The following is a 27,500-nucleotide window of genomic DNA, read 5'->3' on the forward strand; positions in this document are numbered from 1 at the left end:
GTAAGAAAATGATTAATATTATTATTTGTCTTTATCGTTTAATTGAATCACCTTAGAAATATTTCAAAGGATAGGTGAAAATGATTTCGTGGCTGTTGGGTAAAGGATTATTCGAGTTATCGAAACAGTCGGTAAGGATTTTCGTGCCAGTGTGTAATCCCAAAGGACAGAATTAATTCGTCGACTTATCGAAGTCGAAACTAGCGCTCTCTGCTATAGGATTTCCTTCCTAAGCGAGTCACTTTATAAAGGCGCCATAGCGTTTGGAACATCGTTAGGGAAAATAAGGATGGTGTGTTTTCGATTAAACTTTCTTTCGAAAAAGGTTTACGAATAAAACCAACATTTTGTTATTAACTTTTTCTCTCGTAAGAGGTGATCGATCTCGTATTTTTTCTTTTTCTTTCTTTTTGGAAATTTTTTGAATCGTCATTTTTTTCTTTTCCTTTTTTTCTTTTCTTTCTTTTTTTTTCTTTTTTTTTTTTTTCTTTTTAAATTTTTCATTTTCTAAATATTTTCCATTTATTTCTATCCTTTTAACAGTTCTCGTGTAGAGAACTCAAAGTACGAGATCGATGGCTTATACTAATTTAACTCGAAGCTGACTAATTATCCGTATAGGATTGGAACGTAGATCATTTTCGCGACAGCAGTAATTAGGCATCGAACCGAGGATGCAATTCCGAGAAAGGACTAAGACGTTCGTGCTAAAGGGTGAATTCTCTCTCTCTCTCTCTCTCTCTCTCTCTCTTTCTGTTAGGAAACAGTTGGATATTACTCTGTCAGACGTGCAAACTGAGATGATTTTCATAATATATCGCTCTCTACCAACAAGGTTTCTCATGAGACGCTTTTAGACGGGAAGTTTCGAGTTTAGTTATAGTTTTTTCTTTTCCGTACATCTACAAAATTATATATATATATATATATATATATATTTTTTTTTTTTTCTCTTAATATTATTTTTGTAAATATTTTAAAATCCCGTGCCAAAAGTAAATACCATTTTTCTGTAATTTTTTCTCATACTAATATTTCTATATTTATTGAAAAAATTCGGAGAGCACTTTGATCGATTTAAAAAAGGAAGAAAAATATTTAATTAAAGAAAAAGAACAGTAGAACGCCCATATACGAACATTAATTACGATTCATTTAACGACATACGAGGGTAATGATGTACGCCAATTTGTACGTGCAATTAACTCGACATATCGAAGACCCTTCTGATCCTTGCAACCGTAATGATTCGTAGGTAGGATACAAATCGACGTTCGCGTTATGATAATTCGCACGTCGGTGCTCGTTAGTCGACGAGCTAGAATCGATTATTTGCCTTTGCGAGAGTCGTTATCGAGTTCTCTCTCTCTCTCTCTCTCTCTCTATTTCAGAGTGTCTTTTAACGAGATAGAGATACAGATAGACAGAGAGAGGATCGATTAACTAGAACGAAAGTTCTGTTGTCGAGAGACGTGTTTGCGGTGTAAACTTATTGACGTGCCTTTAGGTTTTGTAACATCCTGTAACGTCCATTTAACTAAGGATATCTAAACACAAGGAGCACTTGTTGCTGCTCCAACAGATAAAAATCCAATATATCAAATCGCCACGTACAAGACAAGGCAATAATTTTGATTACCTTGAATATCATCGTACTTTTTTAGAGATATCTTACATCATTACTCCGCTCTTACTTTTCGCTTACTCCGCGCTTACTTTGCGTATTTATTTCAATCCTCTACGACTTTTAGTTCCAGAGATATTCCCATATAAAGAAAAGAGATCGTTATTAACGACATAGAAAAAAAACTGTCTCTTCGGTAAAAAAAAAAAAAAAAAAAAAAAAAAAAAAAAATAATTTGTTTACTAATTATTTATTAATTTATATAATTTTATAAATCAGTAGCAATCTGTATTGTTTTGTAACAAAATAAGGTGAATTTAGTTCGTAAGAAATTGTTTATAATAAATTGTTAATTAATTATTAACAATACTCTTAAAAAATAAAAAAAAATTGTGCCATTAAAAATGGTGTTTGAATCAAGTCTGTACGACTTTTAGTTCGAAAGATATTGTCTTGGAAAGATTTTCATTCATAATTCGTATACAGCTGTTCGTAGTATAGTAGTAGTATGAGTGCGTAAATTCTTGGAATTTACATAGGTCAGTGTGTGCCAAGTAAATTTGAATGAAATTATGTAGGTCAGATGGCCAACGTAATTATTTCCCATTATAATGGGAATATCTCCGGAACCAATAGTCGTAGAGACTTGAAAAAAATATCATATTAAAGGGCATCATTTTCTCTATTTGTTAAACATATTGTTAATAATTAATTAACAATTTGTTATAAACAATTTGTTATAAACAATTTCTTGCGAAATAAATTCATCTTATTTTCGTTAGAAAAAAGGATTCAGATTGCGAATGATTTATAAAATTACATAAATTAATGAAAAATTAATAAACAAATTAGTTTTTTTATTTTATTTTCTTTTTTTTTTTTACATTGTTAAGAATCTCCTCTTCCTTTTATATGGGAATATCTTCGAAAACAAAAGTCGCACAGACTTGAATCAAATATAATATTAAAGGATTTTAATTTTTTCTATTGTTAACAAATTAATTAACAATTTGTTATAAACAATTTTTGATTAACAAATTCTTATGAACTAAATTCATCTGTCTCTTTCGTTAAAAAGAAATTCAGATTGCGACTGATTTATAAAATTAATAAATAATTAATAAACAATTTTTTTTATCGAAGAAATAATTTTTTATTTATATTAACACCCACATCTTTTACTTGCATGAGAATATCTTCGGAACTAAAAGTCGTAGAAACTTGAAACAAATACGCAAAGTAAGCGCAGAATAATAGGGTAAGGTAAGCGCAGAATAATGATGCAAAGTAAGCTAAGAAACTATCACTCTCTTACTATGGGACTGTCTTTGCGATAAGTAGTATATATATATACTACTACATATATATATATATATATATATATATATATATATACTACTTATCGCAAAGACAGTCCCGTTATGTTTGAATATTATTATAGCGATGATAGATACGTTGAAGTGTAGAGTGGACTAAAAGTTTCTAAGTGATTTTAAAAATCAATTACTCTTTTTCGTGACTTTTTAGGATAATTTTTCTTTCTTTTGAGAATGTATAACTACAAGCTTAAGAACTTTTGGCTCATCCTATGTATACGAAAAATTTAAACAAATTCGTGATCGTGGTCGTTTGAAAAACTTTCTACGAATATCTTGTCAAAGTTTTGAACGTTCTAACGGTCTGTTCGCTCGATTCTGTTCGAAGTATTTTCGAAACTTTGATTTGGTCTAGGAGTAAGAAAAACAAAGAGAGAGAGAGAGAGAGAGAAAGACAGACAGACGATTGCTCGATGAAGTATGAAGCGAGTATATTTCCCAAGTGGCACTTTTCAATCGTCTTTGATGCGAATATAAGAACTTTGCGAGAAAAGCCTCCTTTCTACGCGTTACTCATCCAGAGAAATATTTTGCAAGATCGAAATCAATTCGCCTGACTCTTTGCGAGCTATTGAATCGTACATTTCACACCTCGAAGCATTTTGTATGTTCTACGAATAAAAAAGCCGATAGAACACACACACACACACACACACACACGTATACACACGAACACACACACGTACACAACAAAAACTTCGTAGTTTTAAGATATATAAATGAGTGTCTCGGTCAACGTTCAAAAATGATTGAAATATTTCTTCAAAGCGTCGTTATAAAGTAGAGTAAAGCTTTTCGTATCTCGAAGATTCATTGGTGACGAGGAGTCTAGAAATATGTATAACAAAAAAAAGAATGAGTCCAAGTTTTTCTAGAAACGTCGAAGAATTCTATCGTCAAACCGTCAGACGAAAGTCTTTGTTCTTGTTGTTTTCGAGAAGTAGTAGTAGTAATCCATCTACGTTAACGTACACATATATTTCTTTTATAGTAAAGCTCAACCTACGCGACGTCCCTTTTACGTCTATCTTACATCTACCGTTCGTGCTTTTATTTCGCAAGAATATTTTAAAAGACATAGGGACCTTAGGCATTTCTGACTTTTCCAGTGACTTCCGTACCTTAGTGTATGTGCATGTGTGTGTGTGTGTGTGTGTGTGTGTTTTATTATCGATAAAAATAGTCTTTTGCGAAATATTTTACACATTCGTCGTCGATCTAAAAAAAAGGAAAGAGATCATCTTTCTAAAATTTTCGAACGATCGCCGGCGAAATTTTTCTTTGTTTTTAACTCGAAATTAGATTTCATAATAATCCTTTTAATTACGAATATATCGTCGGATAGGTTGGTTATTTCCGCTTTTCTAACTAACCTTTTTAAAAACAGCTTGAACGAGCAGTCGATATTGTTGTACAAAAGACAGGATATCGATCAACCTATGTGTTTATAATGCATTACATAATTAGACCTTGGCCTTCTAATATTAGAAAATTATATAACATGTCTTTTTCCTAACGTCGATCCTTTTTATCATTTTATTTTCCTTTAGGCTATAAGAACTAGACGATTTTCTTTGATTTTCGTTTTATCCAACGTCTTAACTTTGACGAATGAAGAAGCATATGGTGGTAACTTTTTGGAAACTAGGTCTATCTTCGATTTTCAACCAGGAATCCCCTTGAATGTGGCTGCGATATCCGTATGTATGTAAGGTATACTATCACTATCTAGTGAATCACAGGATGCAGTATATCAGAGAGAAGAAAAAAATCCCTAAAGCTTCGAGTTTTCTTACGTTACCGTTTCTCATGCTTTACGTGGATACCGTAGCATTATGCATCGCGATTGGATAGAACAACGTTAGACATCGGCAAGCCTTATAGAGAATTACATCGAAGGAAAGTTATATAGAGACATCGAGAAGGAAAGAGAATCTTCTCTACGGAAATAAAAATCCTATCGTTATTTATGATCTATCTATATCCTACAAATATTTCACGTTTATTCTTTAAATATGAATCAGTCGGCGAGAAGAAACAGGAAATGATGAAAATCAATTCAAGATACCGAATAATAACGTAATACGATTAATTAGAATAATGACGATGTCTATCGATTAATTCGAGCTAAATAATTCAGCCTCCAGCATATTTCGTAACGTTATCTATGCGAATGCGAATCAGGGATGCTGGAACGCAGTAGCTATAAAGAGGGAGAGAGATTATAGCTTACTCTCTCTATCTCTCTCCGTCTCTCTTCCTCATTGTTGAAAGACCGATATATTCCATGGGCCAACTTTACATATAACGTCATTACTGTCTGCTATGCGAACACTGTGTATTGTCTCGACTTACTTGCCCATACTTCGCGTACAATGATGCCTAGCGACCGCATTGTCGCATTAAGCACGATGCAAAGGAACGTAGAGAGTAGAGTGAGGGGAATAGAACGAAGAGCAGCGGGGACAGGGGAGGGAGGGGAATTTGACCATATTTAACCGTATGATATAAACGAGAACGTATCGTCAAAGGTACGAGCGAATTCGCATCGGATATTTCACTCATTTACTACATATTTCAATCGTTTAGATAAATTTATCACGATGAACGTCATAACTCTTTAATTCAATGAAATTGAATGAAGCGTCAAATGAATCTCAACATAAGTTGGAATAAACGAATAAATCTCTTATGATACGTAGTCGGAAAAGAACGTAGATATTGTTTTTCTCTTATGCTCCCAAGAGTCCTCGGGCAACAGACCCGAGAAAAGTGATATTTTTCTTTTGGACGTTAGAAGATAAACGAAAAACAAAAGATTTTAACCTTTCGTTGTTTTCTTGTAATCCTTAAAATCGTCACAGAAGAACTTTTTACGTGCTCGCAATTCGAAAGAAAATTTTCAATGAAACTAAGGTGAACATAACATATTAACACTTCGGTATCGTATATTCTATTCTCATAGAGAATGTAGTCCTTGACCTAAAGTTCAGAAAGGATAATTCATGGTGCTTTTCGGTTGGTGGCAAATAAATCCGTATATCTTGAGGTAGAAACCGCTCGTGTGCCAGTAGTGGATGAAGAGAGAGAGAGACAGAGAGAGAGAGAGAGAGAGAGAGAGAGAGACTACTGCGGTCAATGCTGGTTGCGCTCGTATATGTCATTAGATAGTGTATGGCGTACTATGTTGCTCCACATACAGGGATTACCTAGGATGCGGTTGGTACGTACGTAGGTGTGTTCACCTAACGGTAAATACTATCCGATGATTCGATCTCCCTTAGGGCACAACTCGTACGACAGAATTCCTAACATTTTCTCTTCGGCGATCAAATGTCTTTTTTTTTTTTTTTTCTTTTTTCTTTTTTCCTTCTAAATGATTCCATGAGTAATATATATATTTTTCCTTTTTTTTTTTTTTTTTTTTTTTTTTTTTTCTCAATATAATCGAGATTAGTTCCTTCGTTAAAATCCATTCGTAATCTCGAGTCTCTCTTTCGCGATCGAAACTTAGCACTTTGTATTTGTAACTTTGCTGTCTATTTTGATCAAAGGGAATGTATAATTGGAATTAAGAAGAAAAGTTGATGTATATTTTGATGGTGGAGAAGGTCGAAGGGCAAGGGAGGAGAGAGAAAAGTTGAGGATTAACGTCTTCTCGGTGAGAGAGACACACGGTGAATAAATGACGTTAAAGGAGAAAATTCTTGGTGGGAAAAGTTTTGATGGGAATTCTAAAGGGACGAGATGAAAGTGCGTTTGCGAACTCGCATCATCTTTTTTTTTTTTTTCTTTTTTTTTTTTTCTTTTCTTTTTTCTTTCTGAATCGCTTAGATACGTATTGCGATCTCTCTCTCTCTCTCTCTCTTTCTGTCTATTTCTCTCTCTGTTCTCTATCTATCTATCTATATATCTATCTATCTATCTATCTATCTGTCTCCTTCTTTTTCTCTGTTAGTGACGATCGTATTTGGGGGATTATCTCGGGGAATTTCCTGGTGGAAGATTAAACCGTGTCGAAAGTGTGCATGAAATGGATCCTCGCGGAAGGCTAGAAAATTCTTCTTCGTTCCCTCGAGGAAGAAGGCAAAGAAGCAAGGGACGAAGAAAAGGGAGAGAGAAAGAAGGTATATATGTCTGTGTCAGAAGGAGAGAGAGAAAGAGAGAAAGAGATACTGCTGGTTGCGCATCGGGATTTAGAAAATGTGTTTTTCCGATCCTCGAGAATGGAAACTTATTTTCTTCCACGGAGTTTCACTTCCTCGAGATTGAGTAAGAACTTCGACAAGTTTTGCCCTGTGCTGTTTCGCGTATGTTAGAAAGAGGGAGAAATTGTTAGTGAGAAAGAGTGAGAAAAAGAGAGAGAAACGAAGGGGGAGAATCGTTTTCGGTATTAGGAATTCGAAAGCTACTTTTCTTTTTTTTTTTCTTTTTTTTTTTTTTTTTTTCTTTTTTTTTTTCTCTCTTTTCTTTTTATGTTCTTTTTAAAAAGAACGATGCTTCGTACAAAACGACTGACCGAGACAAGACGAATGCAATTCGCGAGAACTTTTGCGAATCCATTACTTTTTCAAGTCTTTCGAGTCAATTCTATTCTTTTTTTTATTTGAAGTTTCTTCGAAAAGTGATAGCAGGTTAGATTTAATGATATATATATATATATGTGCAAGATCATTTCTTCAGTACCTTTTCTTTTACGAGTAATAATTGTAATTTATTTAAATCATATAAAAAGTTAATAATATTACATTGGAAATAATTCTATTTTTTTAAAGCTGTAAATTGAATTATATATTATTAATTTGTTTATTAACATTTTTAATTAAGATATTTCTTATAATTTCGTTTCATGTTTGGTTGCATAATATTCACGTCGGAGCATCAATTTATGATCGAATAATTTTAATTAGAGCATTTAGAGAAATTAATGATATTTTTCATTTTCTTTTTCGTTTCTCTTGATACACAATTTTGAACTTTGTTAACATATACTTTCTCAAGTATCTTCCATACTTTAACTTTAATAAGTCTTTGCAACTGTTCTTTATATTAACTTCTTCGTCTAAGTAAATCGATTACGAGTATCACAAGGATTAATAAGTCCCTTAAATTCGTAACTCGAGTTACTCTTCGATGTTGGAAGGATTACTTCCTTGAGAAATGGAATATTAATGAGTTGACTAGATCTGATGTAGAATTTTGGATATAACTCGGTCGATGGTAAAACGATTTTACTCAAATATAATAGATTATTTCGAATTACGAGATTTCATTCTCGATTTCGATAATTATTTCTCGATATATATATATATATATATATATATATATATATATTTCTTTTTTTACAAGCATTATTAGATTTCTTTTTTTCTCATTCCCTTGTTTTATTTACCCTTAAATAAAGTCGAACACGTCGACAATTTCCGGGTTTTCTTGGGTTGTATCGACGATAAGAGCCACCCCATTGGGCTTCGTAGTTCACGTGTGTTTTCCGAAAGCACTTTTCGCCTTTGACCCCAATATTACTACTACCTTTTCTCTCTCCCTCTGTTCTAGTAGCTTAAAGGTTAAGTACCAAGGTAACGAGCTCCTGATAAATTGCTACGACAGATTCTTTGAGCTCTGCCATTTATCGATCCTCGATAACACATCTATCTTTATGTGTACGTATAAGATATAAGTTACAGCAAAGCAAGTAAGTATACGTACGAACTAATGAGAGAAGAGAACATAAAGCTCCGACATCTCATTGTACTTTACTATAAAGTTATTGGAGCGTTATTTACATCCCCTTGTTGCATTTTTCTCTCTTGATATCTTGTTATATACCGAAGAAGTATCTCTAAGCTAGAATTATATAACGTTGACAAACTTTGATTAAATTTCTTTCGACTTTGTTATTACGTTTTGAAAAAAAAAATTGTTTATTATATACTTTATCTTTATACATTTTTTCCGTCTCTATGACAATTCTTAATTGAAAATTATAATTAGTTATTAACCGTCTTTTTTTTTTTTTTTCTTTTTATTTTGTTTTTTCCATTTCTTTTCTTTTTTTCGTTTTTTATTGAAATTATGAGCGATTCGAACAAAAGATTATTTTTTCATCGTACAACTATGCCTTACATTCTAAAACTTATGAAATATGTACGAGCATTGTTTGTAGAGACCAACCATGGTAGAAGAGTGAATTTAAATTTAAATATACCAACTTCTTCGAAATTTTTGTCTGCCATTTTTTTTCTTTCTTTATTTCTTTTTTTTTTTTTTATTTTTTTTTTTCTTTTTTTTTTGAGACAGAAAGATAAAGAACAACGTACCTATGTCCATTATATGTACGTCGCCAAAATGACGTGTAGCATAAAGATGAAGAAAGCCGAAGGCGAGCTGCATTCCTGTAGTGAGCAACAGGGCGAGAAAGCCAGCTGCACATACCAACCAACCCCAGCCACCTTCCGGGTAGAAATGCGCTCGCATACCAGCGACGTCTATGCCTGATAGAAGAAAAGATTATCTTCTAAACGACGACGTCTTATTAGATCTAATCTAATTAACTGTTAAATATCTTCATCGCGAATATTAAAGAAAAATTATTTTTCACATATAATTTTATTTATTTATTTTTTTTTTTTTTTTCATGTAATTTACGTGACATTCCAATCGTTCGAAAAAGGATCCATCAGAAATCATAAATAAGATCGAGTTTGATTTTCAAACGGTGATCTCGTTGCTCGGTATACTTTCTTAAAGAAACGTTATATTTGCATAAGCTCGAAGATTCGATATTATGTGAAAAATCAAATACGTTATTATTCTGTAGTCTTTTCAGTGCTAGTAAGAAAATATCAAATTTTGACGTTGTTGTTCTATCTAGTATATGACGTTATTTTTATACCTGTACGTCGCAATGCGGGAACACAACGATGAAGAGTTCGTAAATCACCAAGGACCCAGTTAGCGTTCCCTGCCAAGCTTTCCTCCGTGTCCGTATATCGTATACGAGTGTCTGAAAAAGGATCACACATAAAGAGAAAAAACATTGATCAAATTGATCTTTCGATACTATTGTGGTTAACTTTGATCTCAAAAATCATTTATTACGATCTTCTCGAATTTTTTACTTTTAATTATTTTCATATCAAAGGTGACTATGATAACTTGATGAAATTCTAAAACGAATTAAAAAAAAAAAAAAAAAGGAAAAAATTGTTAGATAAACGTAGCACACATTGATATCTTCGTAACAACCATACGCGCAATTATTCCTCATGGTAGACATTATTTAGACGTATATTCGTTCATAAATAGATCCGATTTATATAAGAGATTGATAATTGACATAATACGCATGACTACGAGATGTATTGGATGTCATGAAAAGGGTTTAAAAGGAATGAGATCTTTCTTGTGTAAAAAGAAAAAGAAAAAAAAGAAAAAAAAAAAGAAAAAGAAAATAGAAACAGTACAAAAAAAAAAAAGAAAAGAAAAGAAAGAAAGTTCACTTCTTAGGAAATACCAAAGTAGCTCGTATGTAAATTAAGCGCACGGTTGCGAATCGTCGTAGTTTCTTTTTCAGGAGTTGTTGACGAGGAAGTAGAAAGAAGAAGAAGAAGAAGAAGAAGAAAAAGGAGAAAAAAAGATGAAAGTAGTAGGGTATTAAAAAGAAGAAATTGGAAAGGGTAGAACGGTGGTGCATCTTCTTAAGGAGCTCCAACGGGATATTTTTCGGCTTCGTACCGCGTATTTGCGTGCTTCAGACAGCTGAAGACGACAAGAAAGAGAGAGAGAGAGAGAGATACAAAATGAAAAGAGGAAAAGAAGACGAGAAATAGAAATAGGGAGAGAGAGAGAGAGAGAGAGAGAGAGAGAGAGAGAGAGAGAGAGAGAGAGTTAGATAACATTTTACATGAACTCCGGTGAAAGGATCGAAGGATCGTATTCCTTCGAATTATTTTCTCATGGTTTAGCAATGATAGATATGTATATATCTAAGTATATATTTATTCATATGCGTAATCGTAGATATATCTTTGGTAAATAAGAAAAATATATTTCTTCTTTAGCAAAATATTTCCCTCGTACATCTAACAATTTCGAGTTTTCTCTTTTCTTTCGATTGATCTAAGTTATATTGCGATATTAACTGGGAGCACATCTAGCATTTTCAATATTGACAATGCGACATCGAATTATCGATTTCCGATAAGTCCGAGAGGTATATTGTCGGGTATTTAACGTAAGAATTTCTATGGGGATTTATCGGTTATATTAAAAATCCCCATTCTTCTGTTTTATTTTATATACTGGTATGTTAATACGTACATTATTGCTTATACCTTTGTAATCAAATACCTTTCTCTCTCTCTCTCTCTCTCTCTCTCTCTCTCTCTCTTTGTATAACGTATGAGAAAGTGTGTGAGAAAAAAGGAGAATATTTTTTAATGGAAAGGAAAGAGATGAGAGAAAGACTTAGGTCAAAGTGTTCATGAAAGGCAGATGACAGTATACCGTGCAAGGGCAGAAAAGCGATGGCACTTTAAGTAAAAGGTAAAGAGAAAAGGGCTTTGGATGACTGTAAAGTGGAAAGTGAGATCGTACCGACTCGTCAAAATCACGAATTTAAGTATAAAATGCAATGAATACGTGGGTTTTCTTTTAATTCAATTCTCATTTCTTTCCTTCTTTTTATTTTTCCTTTTCTTTCCTTTTCCTTGTTCATAATTCCGACATCTATTTTTATCACTTCAGATCTGTTTCTGACCTCTTTTCTTTTCCTTTCTTTTCTTTTTCTTTTTCTTTTTTTTCTTTTAAAAGTTTAATTGTTAGTTAGATTTGAATCGAATAATTACACGTGTTCCATCATAATCTCGAGGAAAGCGGCTTAAAAAATAATGCGGAACAAATTTTTACTCGTGAAAGAAGCGAAAAGAGATAAAGAGGATGATCTACTAGACTGAGAGAAAGAGAGAGAGAGAGAGAGTGAAAGATAAAGAGAGAAAGGGAGAGAAAGGGCTGACAATGAGAGAGTCAGTGACGCGTCGTAGCAAAGGTGTAGAAAAACGGGTCAATGATTGTGAAATAGAGAAGTGGAAATATTTCACGTGCGGACTTGCGAACTTCAAAAAAAGTTTCTAGGCTCTTGTAGTTTTACAGTTTGAAGCAAAAAAAAAAAAGAAAAAAAGAAAAAAGAAAAAAAAGAAAGAAAGGAAAAAGAAAAAAGAATAGCCCAAAAAGTTTCGAAAAAATAATAACTTTTAGAATCACTCGGGCACATTTTGGTCTCTCGACCGTATCTCCTGTAAAGAGAATATAACAAAATTATAGATTATAATAAAATTAAAAAATAAAATGCGTTTGGAAAAATTGTTGGGAACAATTAAAATTGAAATTTGATATAAACGATTAATTAATCCGATCTTTATTAGGACGTGAAGTATGATGTTTTTAATGACTTTCTCTCTCTCTCTCTCTCTCTCTCTCTCTCTCTCTCTCTTTCTCTTCATCTTTCTCTGAACAATGATAAAAACTAGTACCTTGTGCCAAGAGAAAGAGAGAAATATCGCTGAAAATGGAGTTTGCTATAAAAATCCTGACACTTCTGGATATGAAATTACCGTGGAAGGAATTACAAGGCCGCCATTAGGTAACTCGCAAAAGTGTGCTGGGCATAAAAATTGCTGACGAGCTCGTACCGAAAGGACTCGAGGAAACGATTAAATTGAATTTCACGGTTCTCTCGGTACGACAAAATATCTTTGAAAATGAATTGTGACCTTTCGATTGGATGACAGTTTTTCTTGATCTCTCTTTCTCTTTTTTTTTCTCTTATCGATACTTAAATATTATCGATTCAATTTTGGAGGAGGATATCTTGCTAAATTATTTCGTGTGAATAGATAAAGGATCTTGATAAAAATTATTGAACATTAAAAAAAATCTATTGTTTGTATAATGACGAACAAATACTTCAGTATTAATTTAATCATTACATTAGAAAATAACATATACACACACACACACATATATATATATATATATATATATATATATATATAATTTCTACATTTCATATGAATTTTCCATAACGATAAACAGCCATTAAAGCGGTACACTTGTTTTCCTTTTTCACGTATGTTGTTTTACAAAGCGTTGTAATCTAAACTAGCACGAACGACTGCACTTTCATATTTCGCATATTACGCGATTTCTCGCGCCTTGCTTTCTCTCTCATTTTCTCTCTCTCTCTCTCATTTGGATTACCCAAGTTTCACCATAAACTCGCGATAATAACGCCGTAACGTTTTCTATTCGCACGATGAACTTTGCCCTTTTGGAATAATATTGTGTTCCATTTCTCTTCGCTCCGTTCTTATTCATCCTTCCCTCTCTCTCTCTCTCTCTCTCTCTCTCTCTCTCTCTCTCTCTCTCTCTTTCTCTCTCTCTCTCTTTCTCTCCTATTGTTAACGATTAAACGAAACTGCATTCGTACTTTGGTAAACCTATCGATCGTACTTTCATCAATTTTCCGTTCCGATCAAAGATTAAACTCTTTAGAATGCAACTAAGAGCGTACTAAATTTTACCTCTCGAAAAGTTTCCTCTCTACGGTATAAAAGCTTGTAGAAAACTTGAGCAGATGGATGGGCTTCGATTTTCGTCCTTGTCGCGGTTGTATTCCATAGATTGTTGGGTTGGAGGGTGGATAGTAGGCAGTTAGCATACGACGTAGAAAAATGATAGCATAAAATGGAAGAAAAGCTTGCTCCCTTTACGTTACCAACAAGGAATACGTGTTCTCTTTTCGAATTTTCTAAAGGTTCTGTCCTAACTCCTCTCTCTCTCTCTCTCTCTCTCTCTCTCTTTCTCGTATACTTCGCATATTATCCGATTTTCCGCGTCGTGCTTTCAGTTGAAATCCAACTACAACTTCTAACGTTAAGCTACGGTAATAATGTTCCTACGTTTTTCCAAGTGTACTCTAAGGAACTTTCAAATAATGTCAATCTTACAAGATTTCTTTTTCTTCTTTTTCCTTTTTCTCCTTCCTTTTTTTTCCTTCCTTCTTTTTTTCTTAAACTTCCCAGAGAAAAGATTCTTTCATCGTGATTCGAACGAACGTATATCACGCTCGCTATAATAATTTATCATAAAAACGATCGTTTGAGAAGTAATTTTTGACAGGGTGTTCATTATCATCCTTCTATTAAAATTTTACAAGTAGACTTCTTTTTTCAAGTAGTCTCTTCGAACAGCATCGATCCTTTGGCTCCTTTCTTTACTTATTGTTAGGCATTTTCATCTCGCTCCAATATATTAACGAGTTCGACATTTTCAAAGAGTATAAAGAAGCGAGAGGAAGAGAGAGAGAGAGAGAGAGAGAGAACAATGATATTTCATCAAAAATAAAGAACGAATTATTGCTATATAGAAGTAAACGTAATACTTAGACATATAATGGACGAAGAACAAATACGGAACGTGGTTTTAACGAAGATATCAGAGAGCCAATTTCGCTTAGCTTTTTACATATTCATGTCGCAAGGGACGAACATACCTGCTACTACTATTTCATAGACAAAGTGTTTTACAGGAATTAGCCCTTATATATATATATATATATATATATATATATATATATATGTATATATGGTCCTTATATATATGTATACATATACACGCACGCACATGAAAATTTTCATAAAATGGCCGAGATTTATGCTAATTGAAAACTGAAATGATAACTCACCGCCATGGTAGGAACTCCGATGTGGTGTATAAGTTCCATTCTGTTGTTGACCCTCTGTACAATGACTGGGTGTATAATACTGCATAGGATGATGCACATAATTGTTAGGAGTGTTCGATGCGTGCACGGGATGGCAGTGTATACATCTTTGCGGTGTCTCTTGTGGACACTAAAAAAAAAAGAAAAAAAAAAAAAAAAGAAAAAGAAAAGAAAAACAAAACAAACGAAGAAATACACCACAAATTTGTTTTCTCTCGAAATAGAATTTTTTTGGACGTACGTATGGACACACACACGTACACATTTGTACACACAAACACACACATACACGCGCATACAAACATCGGATATAAAGTAAAACTAGCTTGAGGATAATTAGAGCACTGTGTACCTATATCCAATACGAACGCGTCGTTTCTATAGCTTCACAATCATGCCTATTACGGAAGAGGATATCTCTATTGGCTATTGTATCCCATCGTAGAGACCCTATCGTACCTATATTCCACTGGTAATTCCCTTTATATCGGCTATTTTCGAATAGACTTGGGTATACGTAGATCTCTCGATATCATTCAAATTGATCAACCAAAAGAAGTCCCGCAAATTATTGTCGAGATTTTTAATTTAACGTGAATATTAATTGTGGTCGTGTATAAAAATCGGGAGAGAGAGAGAGAGAGAGAGAGAGAGAGAGAGAGGAGTGGGGATAACAGTTTGAGGTGTAAAAGAAAAAAGAAGAGAAAGAATAGAGAGATAGTTGAAAGTAACTTTTTGATATCGGAATGTCGAAGTGCTCGAAGAATCGTCGAACTATTACATTTAAAATTGCATGCTGTGGTTCAGTGAACGAGAAAGAAAAAGTTCTCTCTCTCTCTCTCTCTCTCTCTCTCTCTCTCTCTCGAGTCTCTCTCTCGAGTCGAAGAGCATTTCATCGTAATTTAACAAAACGTTGTTCGACTCAAAGAGAAAAGGTTTGATATGGATGGATGAAGCAGGAAAAGTGAGAGAAAGAAAGTGAGAGAGAGAGAGAGAGAGAGAGAGAAAGAGTGAGAGTGAGAGAGATAAAGGAAAACATAGTCATCTTGCGTCTTGTTACCTGTATGGAATGCTGGGAACGTAAGGATCGTATCGAGCCAGCTGGGTGAAGAGAAGGTACACTGCCCCCGAAACTCATCGCGGAGTTTCTACATCCAACAGTAGTACCGGGGGTGGACCAACCCCCTCTAACGCTCGCTGCCGTAGTCCACCCCATCCCGCTTCCACACTCGTCCACCAACATTTTCACGATAATGCGCACCACATTTTATTGCCACTGTACCTACGTTTTCTTACGCTCCGATGCGCATTCTCAATAAGGAGAAGGATGAGTAGGATGAGAAGAGGAAGGAGGAGGTTGAGGAAAAGGAAGACGCTGCCGTGTTATCGAAGAAGAAGACGAAGAGGACGAAGACGACGGCGTGGTGGTGGTGGTGGTGGCACCTTCTTCCTTCTATTCTATCGTTTGCGTCGATATCTTTGAGGAGAAAAAAGAGCCGGCCATTTTTCGACCCATCCCTTCTCGACATATTTCCTTTTCTTCTTCCTTTATTTCCAACGATCTTCTTCTTCTTCTTCTTCTTCTTCTTCTTCTTCTTCTTCTTCTTCTTCTTCTTCCTCTTCTTCTTCTTCTTCTTCTTCTCCTATCTTACTTTTCTTCTTTCTGTAATCAAAAAGGATAAAAAAAAAAATGAATATACGAAAATTTCTATTATACATTCTTCTTAATCCTATCAGTTCTATAAACCATTGTCTTTCGTATAAAAAATAATTTAATCCCTTTTATATAAATATAATTCGTATGGGATAATATAAAATTGTTAAAGAGACAGAGAGATAGAGAGAAAGAGAGAGAGAGAGAGAGATATGTGAAAAAACTGAAGTACAGCAAAAGTATCTCAGGATTATCTGGACCATTGCTCTTTTCATTTTGTTTTGTTCATAGTTAGTAAAGTACCGAGAGATACGAGGATTATAAACGATCAGTGGTGAACATGGTTTAAAAAAAAAAAAAAAAAAATGTCATTCTCGTAACGCCATTCATGAATAAAACGCATGGACTTTGGCAATAGGATTTGGTGAGAGAATTTCCAACAGCGGATTCGCGCGTTTAAGCATTTCGGTTTATAACGAAAGAGAGAGAGAGAAAGAGAGAAAGCGCGGGGGGGGGGGATATGTTATGTGTATATATTTGCACGTATTGCATCGATATTGACAAATTCGTAGTGCAACGAAACGTAAGCATTTACATACATATATATACCTTTTTAAACAGTTAAATTTGATTCTCCTAGAGACTTCAAAAATATATTTCAAATGTTTTAACTCAATATCATGTCAAATGTGAAATACGTAACAAATGTGAGAACAATTGGTATCATTTTTCTGGCGCCATTGGTACGTGTTCTATAAATATCAAATATCCACTGACATATACGTTTTGTAATCATTCTGCAATCATCTCATTTTCATTCCTTTTTAATGGAATGATAATTTCATTTTTGCTAGTCGATAAATAAGATGGAGTGAGAATAATATATTTTTTTTTTGCGGAAGAGTTAAGAAACGGATAAATAATTAGATAGACAGATAAAAAAAGAGAAAGAGAGAGAGAGAGAGAGAGAGAGAGAGAGAGAAAAAGAAAAGAGGAAGAATATACACTGAAAGATCGAACGAAATGAAAAGTCGTAACAGAGAATCGTATCCAATTAAATTATATCTTTCCCCTTTTGTGTATTATTGTCGCGAGTTCTCGTAGGAATAAAAATTGGCGGTGTAATTAGCCGTCTCTTTCTCTTGGGTTGCTAAAAAAAATACGTGTCTCGTAAAAAAAGAAAAAGTAAGAGAAAAAAGAAAAAAGTGACGCTTATTAAAACCTTGCCTAGCAGAACTCCTTGCAATTACTAACATTCTCTCTCTCTCTCTCTCTCTCTCTCTCTTTCTCTCTTTCTCTCTCCCTCTCTTCTCATCCTTCTTTTTCCCTTTCCCTTGGTTCATGTCGTTGTCAGAAACCCTCCTAGGTAGTTCCTTCTCCGAGCGTATTCTGGCATCGGTATGCAGAAGTCGCGCCGCAGGCCTGTCGTAGGCGTTTTTGAAATATCTGTAATAATTCCGTGCATGCACGGTATGATAACGACGTCACGGCCGCGTCTACGTTAATTGGAATATCGCGTATACTATGTTGAGTCATTGTTGTGTATGTATGTCTCTCTCTCTCTTTCTCTGTCTTTCTCTCTCTTTCTCTCACTGTCTCTTTCTCACACAGAAACGCACACTCTCGATCGTTAAAAGTATCGATTGTGCAAACAACTGCATCGAACGTATCGTCGTCGTCACCGTCGTCGTCGTCGCCGTCATCGTAATAGCAGTAGTAGTAGTAGTAGTAGTAGTAGTAGTAATAATAGTAGTAGGAGTAACACCAGCAGCAGTAGTTGTCATCGATGCCGGTTTCGTCGATTTAATTAAAATCGTTACGAATTTAATTAATTTGCCTTTAGAGAACGCCACGAGCCATAGTCATACAAACGCCGTTGGTATTCGCTATATACGTCCCCGTTTTCATCTTTCTTTTCATATACTCTTCTCTCTCTCTCTCTCTCTCTCTTTCTCTCTCTCTTTTTCTCTCTCTCTCTCTCTCTCTCTCTTTCTCTCTCTCGCTGGAGAAAACAGGATAGAAGAGAGAAGATATTTCGATGCGTTTCTGCTCGGTACATTCGTTATGGATCGATTCAATTTTTATTATATTGTAACCATGCGAGTTCAAGTTATCCTTCGTCGTCGTTCACGTCTTCGTTCTTCATGCAATATGTATTGCGAAAAGTAAATAATAGAAAATGGGTAGAGGTGTATGACAAACGATCGGAAAAATTCTCACTGTGATACGTACGTATATATGTATGTATGTATGTATATTTACATTGTATTGTAAGAGAAAGAAATAGGCAGAGAGAGAGAGAGAGAGAGAGAGAGAGAGAGAGAGAGATGGAGAGACGTTAAGCTTGTTATTTACCTCTCTTCCAAAATATTGTAACAAAAAGAAATAGAAAAATAAAAAAAAAATATATTGATTGTAAACGTGAACGTGCACGTAACTTATGTATAATGTGTGCGTAACCTTCCACGTATAAAATATAGAAAAGCCAAAGTCAAATCAAAAAGGTAAACAGGAAATTTTCGGTCGTCCTATCTAAAACTTATGTAAACAAAGAGGAAGAGAAGTGAATAGAGATACAAAGAGGGATGAAAGTAGGGAGAAAAGGTGACTCGAGTATAATATCAAACAGAAATTCTAAACGTAATATCTTAGTCAACGTTTGACTGCTGATCTTACAACAATTAATATCTTAGTTATTTACGATATTTCACTAACTACCGATCATTACTTCGTATTATGCTATTACGTTTCTAACAGCATTTTTAGTGATATATATATATATATATATATATATATATATATCTATATATATAGTATTTATTACGTCGAGGAAAAAGCATAACGTGTTTTATATTTGAAAGTATATTAATGTGCCTGCACTCTCGCGCGTTAGCTTTGCACGAAATGTATTAATAATTTATTTTAATTAAATAAGATTCATGATTTCCCTATTTCACTTTCTCTTTCTGTCTCTCTCTCTCTCTCTCTCTCTCTCTCTCTCTCGTTCTCTCGCTCTCAGCGTTCCTCAAATTTCGAAATGACGGATCGAATTTACGTGTCTCCTCGCTAACTAGAACTGACGTCTGAGTAAAATTATTTTATATATGCATGCAAATTTATTATTAATATAGATTGACTCAGCACACTAATTATTCATCGAAATAAATGTTAGAAGAAGAAGATTTATATGTAAGTATTTTAAGATGATTTTCTTTAACCTATTATATTATTACAAATAATTCTTTACACGTTATCGCTTGTATTAATAATGACTCGACAAAACCCAAACTTATTAAATAATAATATGAACGTAAACGATGAGCAACGCGTGTTAAGGTTTTTAACGTTTACATTTATTCCCAAGGATAGAGAAGGGAAGAGAAAATCGACGCATCTACGCGTGTGCGGCACTAATGTTTTAGTACTCTCACCGCCAATGAAATTAGCTTATCGTGTAGCAGTCGTTAAACGAATGGTTAATGTACGTAAAATCCAATTAGCACTGGCCGCGGTTATATTCTCATATAGAGTTGCAATCGCTAATCAGGCATTATGTTAACGATGCAACAGGTTCGTAAAAAAAAAAAAAGAAAAAAAAAAAAAAAAAAAAGAGTGCGTGTAGGAGTTTCAGTCGATGATCTAAAAGAAAAGAAGAGAAGAGAAGAGATTTCTTTTTCAGATCGATTAACGATTCTTATCGTACGTCTTGTTTAACCAAAGTCTTTACAGTCGAAAGGTAGAGTCCCTCTATTAAAACGATCCTAGCCAAGGGAGAGAAAGCTATAGGAAGTTTCGATCGGTTGGTCGTCCCTAGATAGAGGAAGAGGTGATGAGGAATGAGGATGCTGTGGAATATAGAAAGAGGGGAGGAAGAGGTGGAAGAGGAGGACGGCCAGCGTAATCCCACTAGATTGAATCCACCCTCGAACTCTGGCCAGCCGGCTGCATGATGTTGCCGGATGATCGTGTAACCGTCGCTAGAAGGAACGACCGTATCATCCACCCATCTCTACCTTCTTTCTCCACCACCACCTCCTCCTCCTCCTCCTCCTCCTCTTCCTCCTGCCTTCGTTTTTGCATGAAAACATTTCTGACAGGTTGCGTCTACCAAATTCCGTTGCCGTTTTCGCATCGGTTTTGTAAATCCCTCGATCCGTCCTTCGATTCAAAGGAAGAACATCATCCTTCTTTCGTCACAACAATGTCAACTTTTTTATTCATTCATTCATTCATTCATTCATTCATTCATTCGTTTATTTATTTATCTTTTCATTTCCTTCCTCATCGAGATCTTAACTTTTTTTCTTTCTTTTTTATTCTTTCTCCTCTTCTTCCTTTTTTTTTTGTAAGATCATATTATTCGAGAATTAACTTCATTGAATGACATTACCTTTGAAATATAGAATGAACCTATCGAATGCATTAGAAAGTTGAAACGATTCGTTCGTTGCTCTTTATATGTGAGAGAAAATATTACCGAGATATCGAAAAGGAACTTATGTTAGGAGGGAATTTTTCTTATCGATTGAAAAATACCGTAAGATCTTAGAACGAGCTTCGTTGCTTCTTGAAAAATAATAAAGTTCTTAGAGAGTGCGCTTCGATTTTACCGCATAAATAGATTTTTCTTTTCATATTTCTCGATGTATGAAACAATATATATGTATATACATATGTGATGTATGTATATACGTATATAAGATTTTTCTTATGCCTTATCTATCTTATCGATCTAATGTCGATCGTATAAAGGAAATAATCGTTAAGAGAGATAGATAGATCGATCGATCGATTAATATCTTTGATATTATTTACGATAGAATCAATTTGAAAAACGTAAATTTGAAATTGGAATTTTCTTTTTCTATACCCGAAAGACTCGAAGGTACGACAATGAAAATGTAGGAAGATCGAAGAGTTATCCATTGTGAAAGAAAACATAGGAAATTCCTTTTTCTCGACGTTGGAACATCGAATTCCATCGGAAGTAAGAATCGCATTACGTTCAATCGTGATAGTATAAAAGTATTTTCTTATCTCAAACACAAAAGCCGGTTTTATGTCGACGATTATTCTTTGTGTATCCTCGCTTATAATATTTCCGATAAAAACAAACGAAAAGAGAAAAAAAAGACGAAAACAAAAAAAATGAGCAGATAACTACTCCTATATATTTACCGAGTTTCGAATTTATAAAGAATAAAAATTCTTTTCACGTTCGCCGAAGTACAGAATGAATCAAAATTTTTCAGATGATATGTAAAAAATCAATTGTCCCTTTTCGAGATTTTTTTTAGGTTTGCTGTTTTGCAATCTGAAAAAAAAAAAACAAAAAAGAATAGTCCAAAATGTCTCGAAATAGAGTAAGCAATTGTTTTAAATCATGCAAGAAATCTTGGCTCATCAATGCATTATACATTCATTCTGATTTCTATCGTATTAACAAAAAGTTTTTCTTCGAAATTTCGCTACGTTCAATTTTTTTCCTCGACAAATGAGATTACACGAATTCTTTTTTCTCTCTCTTTTTTTTTCTTTTTTTTCTTTTTTTTTGCTTTTTTTTTGCTTTTTTTCTATGTGCGAATGAAATTTCACCTGAATCCAACGACCCTATCGACCGTAATCCAAGGGACGACATTCTCTCTCTCTCTCTCTCTCTCTCTCTCTCGTGTAATCAACTTAAAACAGTGTACTTCTAACTTCGAGGCATGTGCTGTGTAAACTTTCAACTTACAATGCTCTCTCTCCTGGGTGACACGTAAAACAATGGTCTCGAATTATATAATGTATTCGTTTGTATGAATTAGCAAAGACCGCTAAACTGTCGCAATTACCGTGAACAATGGGTGTGAAAAATGTGACTCACGTTATTGAAAAGACACGTATGTACGTATTAATTTTCTCATAATAATTTTATCCATTTTCAGATAATTAGGAAGTTCCCATATTCCGGGTGTTTTAGTTAAACAAAATTGATAATTATAATTTCCATATAATTTCATACGATCTAAATCTCTCTTTTGTTATTACTATATACATGCATAGCTGTATTAAAATTCCACGTCGAAGTTCCATGGGCATTGAAAAGAAATTTATCGGGTCGAGAAATATTTATGGAGGGCGAGTGCATCGAACGTTTATTGAATTTAACCGGGCCTTTTATCTAACCTTCTCGTATAACATCGATGCCAGCTCGTTCGATATCCATTATTTCTTTAAAATTTTCTATAAATGATCACACGTCTTATATTCTTTAATTAATTTCGCGCTTGAATTAAGATAATATTCCTTTAATAGTTTAAGCTTTGTAAATTAAACTTTTTTCAGTTTATCCGCAATGTTCCAGTGCATGATGGTACAAAGATAAACAATGTTAAACTTTATCATACGACTTGGCTCTCTCTTTCTCTCTCTCTCTCTCTCTCTCTCTCTCTCTCTCTCTCTCTCTCTCTCTTTCTGGTCTGTTCAACAGGATGCGTTTGTAAGTTAGCCCTCAAGCACCGAAAGCTCAGAACCGTGAACAAGAGAAAGAGAGAGAGAGACAGAGAGAGGAAAGTGGTTCGAAATGTCAGAAACTAGAGCATGTAAGCACTGGGACAACACAAACAGTAGTTTATACCATAGCAACACACCATAAGACCGCGTATGAGAAACTAGCCGTGGCTTTGTATGTAGGTGTATTATTGATTTCATTCTACGTCCTTACACTCCTCCTACGACTCTCCAACGTCGAGCTTTCCTGTCGCCGTTAGCTGCTGACGCCAAGTTTCAAGCTGATGCTTTTCCTGCGCTTCTTTTCCTAAAGCTTTATCTCTTCTCTTGCTAGACACATACATACACACACACATACATACATATATACATACATACATAAATATATATATATATATATATGTATATATACACGTACGTATAGGGAGAACGAAAGAGCAACGTTCAACGCTATTATGCAGATGCGAAAGACATCTCGACAAATGTGCGAGCTATCTCCGTCCTCAAACTTTCGACTATAACTCGGCTATCAAAGAGAAAACTGTTTGATCGAATCGTATTAAATTTATTTTCTCACGACAATGGAGATCTTCCTAAATTTTTATTTTTTTTTTTTTATTTTTTTATTTATTTATTTATTTTTGTTATTTCTTTTTTCAAGAGTACTTTGCAATCTAGTCTTTGAGAAAAAATATGTTTGTCAAAGTCGCTTGAGATATCAAAACAATATTTATCCCGTCTCTTGCAATTTTTAAATTATATACAAAAATTATTATTCAAGAGTAAATACTAGTTAAGTATTTAAGCTTCGATCTATTTGTCGTTATAAAGAAATCATTTTTAAATAATTCAAATACGATATTAAAATATCTATAAAAATTTATTACTTAGATAACTTTCATTGTTCTCTGCCTCTCTCTCTCTCTCTCTCTCTCTCTCTCTCTCTCTTTCTCTTTTTCTCCTTCTATACCTTCGTTATTTTTACATGTCGACGATTTTTAAGCGGATCAATTAAGCGAAATGATTTCTCTCGATCTCTTTCGCCTTGTAGTCTTTCGATAGCCTTCGGATTGGAATAGTCGGTCGACAACGTTTTTATCTTTCGTCTTTTGAAATTAATTGCATCCAAGGTAGTCTCTTTTAAAGTAAGAGATTCTTTCTTAGATATAAAATATAGGTACGTACATATACATTTATTTATATATATTATATATATGTATATATATATATAGTATATAAATGTACATGTGTATAAGTAAGCATATAATAGTTATATCAAAAGAAGACGAAAAGTATGGAGTGAAAAAAGTAGCATCATTTTTGTAGAAATGGAGTTTGCGATATCGAGGATCCCTCGATCGATGCACTCGAAATCTCCGTTTTGTTTGGACAACCAGGCTGGCTCGAAGCCGAGAGCTATTTCAACCGTAGTATAACGTTTGTGTCTATCTCTATCTCCCTTTCTCTTTTTAATCGGTCTGTAGGTATCTTGAAAAATTGATCAAATCGAGCCTGTAAGTCTCGATATCCACATCCAAGAGAATATATGTATGTATATATGTACATCCAACTGAAGTAATATATGTTACTGACAGTTTAGTGCTGCAGTTAAAAGTATAGCTTTGATCCTTTGATCTTCTCGATCGAAAATTCTGCGTTCGTTTTTATTTATTTACTTTTCTTTCTTTTTTCTTTCTTTCCTTTTTTTTTCTTTTTCTTTTTTTTTTTTCTATTTCGGTCCAGTTGGTATATAACATAAAATGGTGAACGTAGTTAGTTTTGCTAGTTAAAGAAAACTAAGAGGATTCTTTCTGTCCTTGTCTCTTTCTTCCTGGCGACGAAGGAAGTAGTAGTTTGACGGATCTAAAGGAGAGGTAGACAGTGAGACATAAAGGCGACACTTTCGATTATCTTAGAAGTTTGCGAAGTAAACTTTACCTTACGCTGCGATAATGGAAGGGCTTGGAACGACGATGTCGGTGTCAATTGTGCTCGAGCTTCTGTGGGATCCTAAGGTGACGTTGATTTTTCATACATTTACAAATCTTCGATAATGGCATCTTTTATTTTACGTTTTCATTTCATTTTTTTTTTTTTTTCATTTTTTTTTCTTTTGCTTTTTTTTCATTTTTTTCCTTTTTTTTTTTTTTTTTTTTTTTTTTGGAAAATCATTTAAGTAACTACAAAGTGGGCTGAAAGTGTTCCCAAGTGTTCCTAAGATTTTACAAATCAATTACTCTTTCTCGAACCCCTTTTTTAAGCTAATATTTCTCTTTTTCAAATTGAAGTTTCTTAGAGGGGGACACGTTAGTTTTACAATTTCAAGAAAATAAGAAAAAAGAAGAAGAAATTAGTCTGAAAAAAAAAAAAAAGAAAGAGAAAAATCTGGAAAAGAAGTAATTGATTTTTAAAATCACCTAGAAACTTTTGACTCGCCGTTTGTGAAAGATCTTTCAACTATGTTTAGCTTGGCTGAAAATCATGAGACATATTCGAGCATTTGGACAAATTTATTTCTACTTGTTAGAAACTCTTGGAATCTATATTTCCGAATCTATCAGATCTGTCTATCGTCGAGAAAAGTTTGAAGAGTGCCAGGTGCGATCGATCGATTCGAACATCGAAGAAAACTTTCACACCGAACGAGCTTTTTACTCTCTTTCTCTCTCTCTCTCTCTCTCTCTCTCTCTCTCTCTCTCTCTCTCTCTCTCTCTCTCTCTCTTTCTCTTTCTCTTTCTCTTTTTGCTATCGATCTTTCCACTTTGTTTTTTTTTTTCCTTTCGTCGAACGTTAATGTCTTCCTTCATCGATGGTGGCAACCTTCCACCTGTGTTGTACCCGAAAAAAGTCACCGAGATTAGTAACGACTGAAATGAATTTCATCGATTTTCAATTTTTGTCAATCTTCGTGGTATTAAAAATTGATAAATATATATATAATAATAAATATAATAAATTGATAAATATATATATATAAAAAAAAAAAAAAAAAAAAAAAAAAAAAAAAAAAAAAAAGAAATAACTCATTGATCTTAGATCTAATCTCGTTGATCAAAATTTTATGAAAAGTATGATATACTTCGATCGTGTCTAATCGATCGAAAATCGTGTCAAGTCAAAGGCAATCTAGGGACACGTAGACGACTCTTTACTATCAATTTTCTGCTGGCATATCTCTCTCTCTCTCTCTCTCTCTCTCTCTCTCTTTCTCTCTTTCTCTCTCTCTCTCGTTTCTACCTATCTAGTCACCCTCAGGAAATTGAAAGAAACGGATCGTTAGAAAGAAAGCTTGAAAACGAAAGAGAGAAAGAGAGAGAGGAAAAGAGAGAGAGAGAGAGAGAGAGAGAGAAAGAGAGAGTGAGAGAGAGAGAGAGAGAGAGAGAGAGAGAGAGAGAGAGAGGAGTTCGAATTAACTTCGTCGTTCTTTTCTCCTAAGAGAAGTAGTACGCCTGTCGCATGGTAATTGCCCTTTTAACTTCTTTCTTCAATTTAGCGGATATTATTTTCGAACGGCCAGATTTATTTTCCATTCGTTCTGATCTTCTCGACATCGGTTTTCAATAACGACAATAAAAGAAGAGAGATAGATATAATCATGTGATTTTTCGTCTAGTAAGAAAGAAGTTCAATGGAAACTTCTTTTACGTATCGGAGATCGTTCTTCTTCTCTCATCTTCGATTTAGAGAAAAAAAGAAAAAGTAGAGAGGAAAGTGGAAAAAAATTAGGAAAAGTCTTTCACTCTCTAGAACGTACTCCTCGAGTCTATGAATGTTGTTAATTATAGCTCGAGAGAGAGAGAGAGAGAGAAAACACGTTAAGTGTGTCTTTGCGTTATAATTAACGATCAAGTATCTGGATCTCTGATTCTAGCAGAGTACTCGCAGAGTCGTCGACATAATTTTTCTACGTATCAAACAAAAAATTTTTCGTTTCGTTAATTTATTTTTTTTTTTTCCATTCATTCTTTGTTTTGTTTTGTTTCGTTTTTTTTTTTTTTTTTCTTTCTTTTTTATCATCCTTCTTGTATTTTCTCTTTATATTTTGTTTTGTTTTGTTTTTTATAGAACGAACCCTTTATCATCCCGGATATATGTTTCCAAAGTAAAAATGTCATATGATATATATTTATCGATGAATTAATAACAAATACAAATAATAAAAATAATCCTTTGTTACATTGTTTACAAAAGCGACAATCAATAGGATCCTAGCAGAATTAAAACAATATTTTCTTTTAATTAATATATTTTATCGATGCGGTCAATCAAATATTGCGACCTACGAGGAGATTCACCGCCCTGGTAGTTTATCCGGTATTCGATAACTTATACGCAAACAAGATGTAGATCGAGACAGTGTCAACATTCAAAGTGGTCCCTCTTGTTAATTCCGTTCCTGTCCTCTCCTCTCCTCTCCTCTCCACTCTCCTCTTTCTCTCTCTCTCTCTCTCTCTCTCTCTCTCTCTCTCTCTCTCTCTATCAATCTATTTCGATAGACCATGCTAGATTACGAAGTATCGAATTTATGCAGCGTTATGTGTGTGTTTCACGCAAGAAATTTCGAAATTG

The 27,500-nt window shown here is 34.0% G+C and overlaps 1 protein-coding gene and 1 long non-coding RNA gene across 2 annotated transcripts in view; one reads left to right on the forward strand and one right to left on the reverse strand.

Annotated features, from left to right (window-relative positions):
- Positions 1–16,438, reverse strand: part of LOC124956642 (monocarboxylate transporter 10-like) — a 35,014-nt gene extending 18,576 nt beyond the window's left edge. Inside the window, exons 1-4 of the mRNA XM_047512720.1 lie at positions 15,846–16,438; positions 14,747–14,915; positions 9,896–10,006; positions 9,321–9,494 (exon numbers count right to left, since the gene is read on the reverse strand). Of these exons, the coding sequence (XP_047368676.1) occupies positions 9,321–9,494; positions 9,896–10,006; positions 14,747–14,915; positions 15,846–16,028 (637 nt within the window). The 5' untranslated portion in view covers positions 16,029–16,438. The remainder of the gene's footprint in view (positions 1–9,320; positions 9,495–9,895; positions 10,007–14,746; positions 14,916–15,845) is intronic.
- Positions 1–27,500, forward strand: part of LOC124956653 — a 68,358-nt gene that overhangs the window by 12,715 nt on the left and 28,143 nt on the right. The gene's annotated exons all lie outside the window — the stretch shown is intronic.

Source organism: Vespa velutina, chromosome 23, assembly GCF_912470025.1.
Source record: "Vespa velutina chromosome 23, iVesVel2.1, whole genome shotgun sequence".
Lineage (NCBI taxonomy): Eukaryota > Metazoa > Arthropoda > Insecta > Hymenoptera > Vespidae > Vespa > Vespa velutina.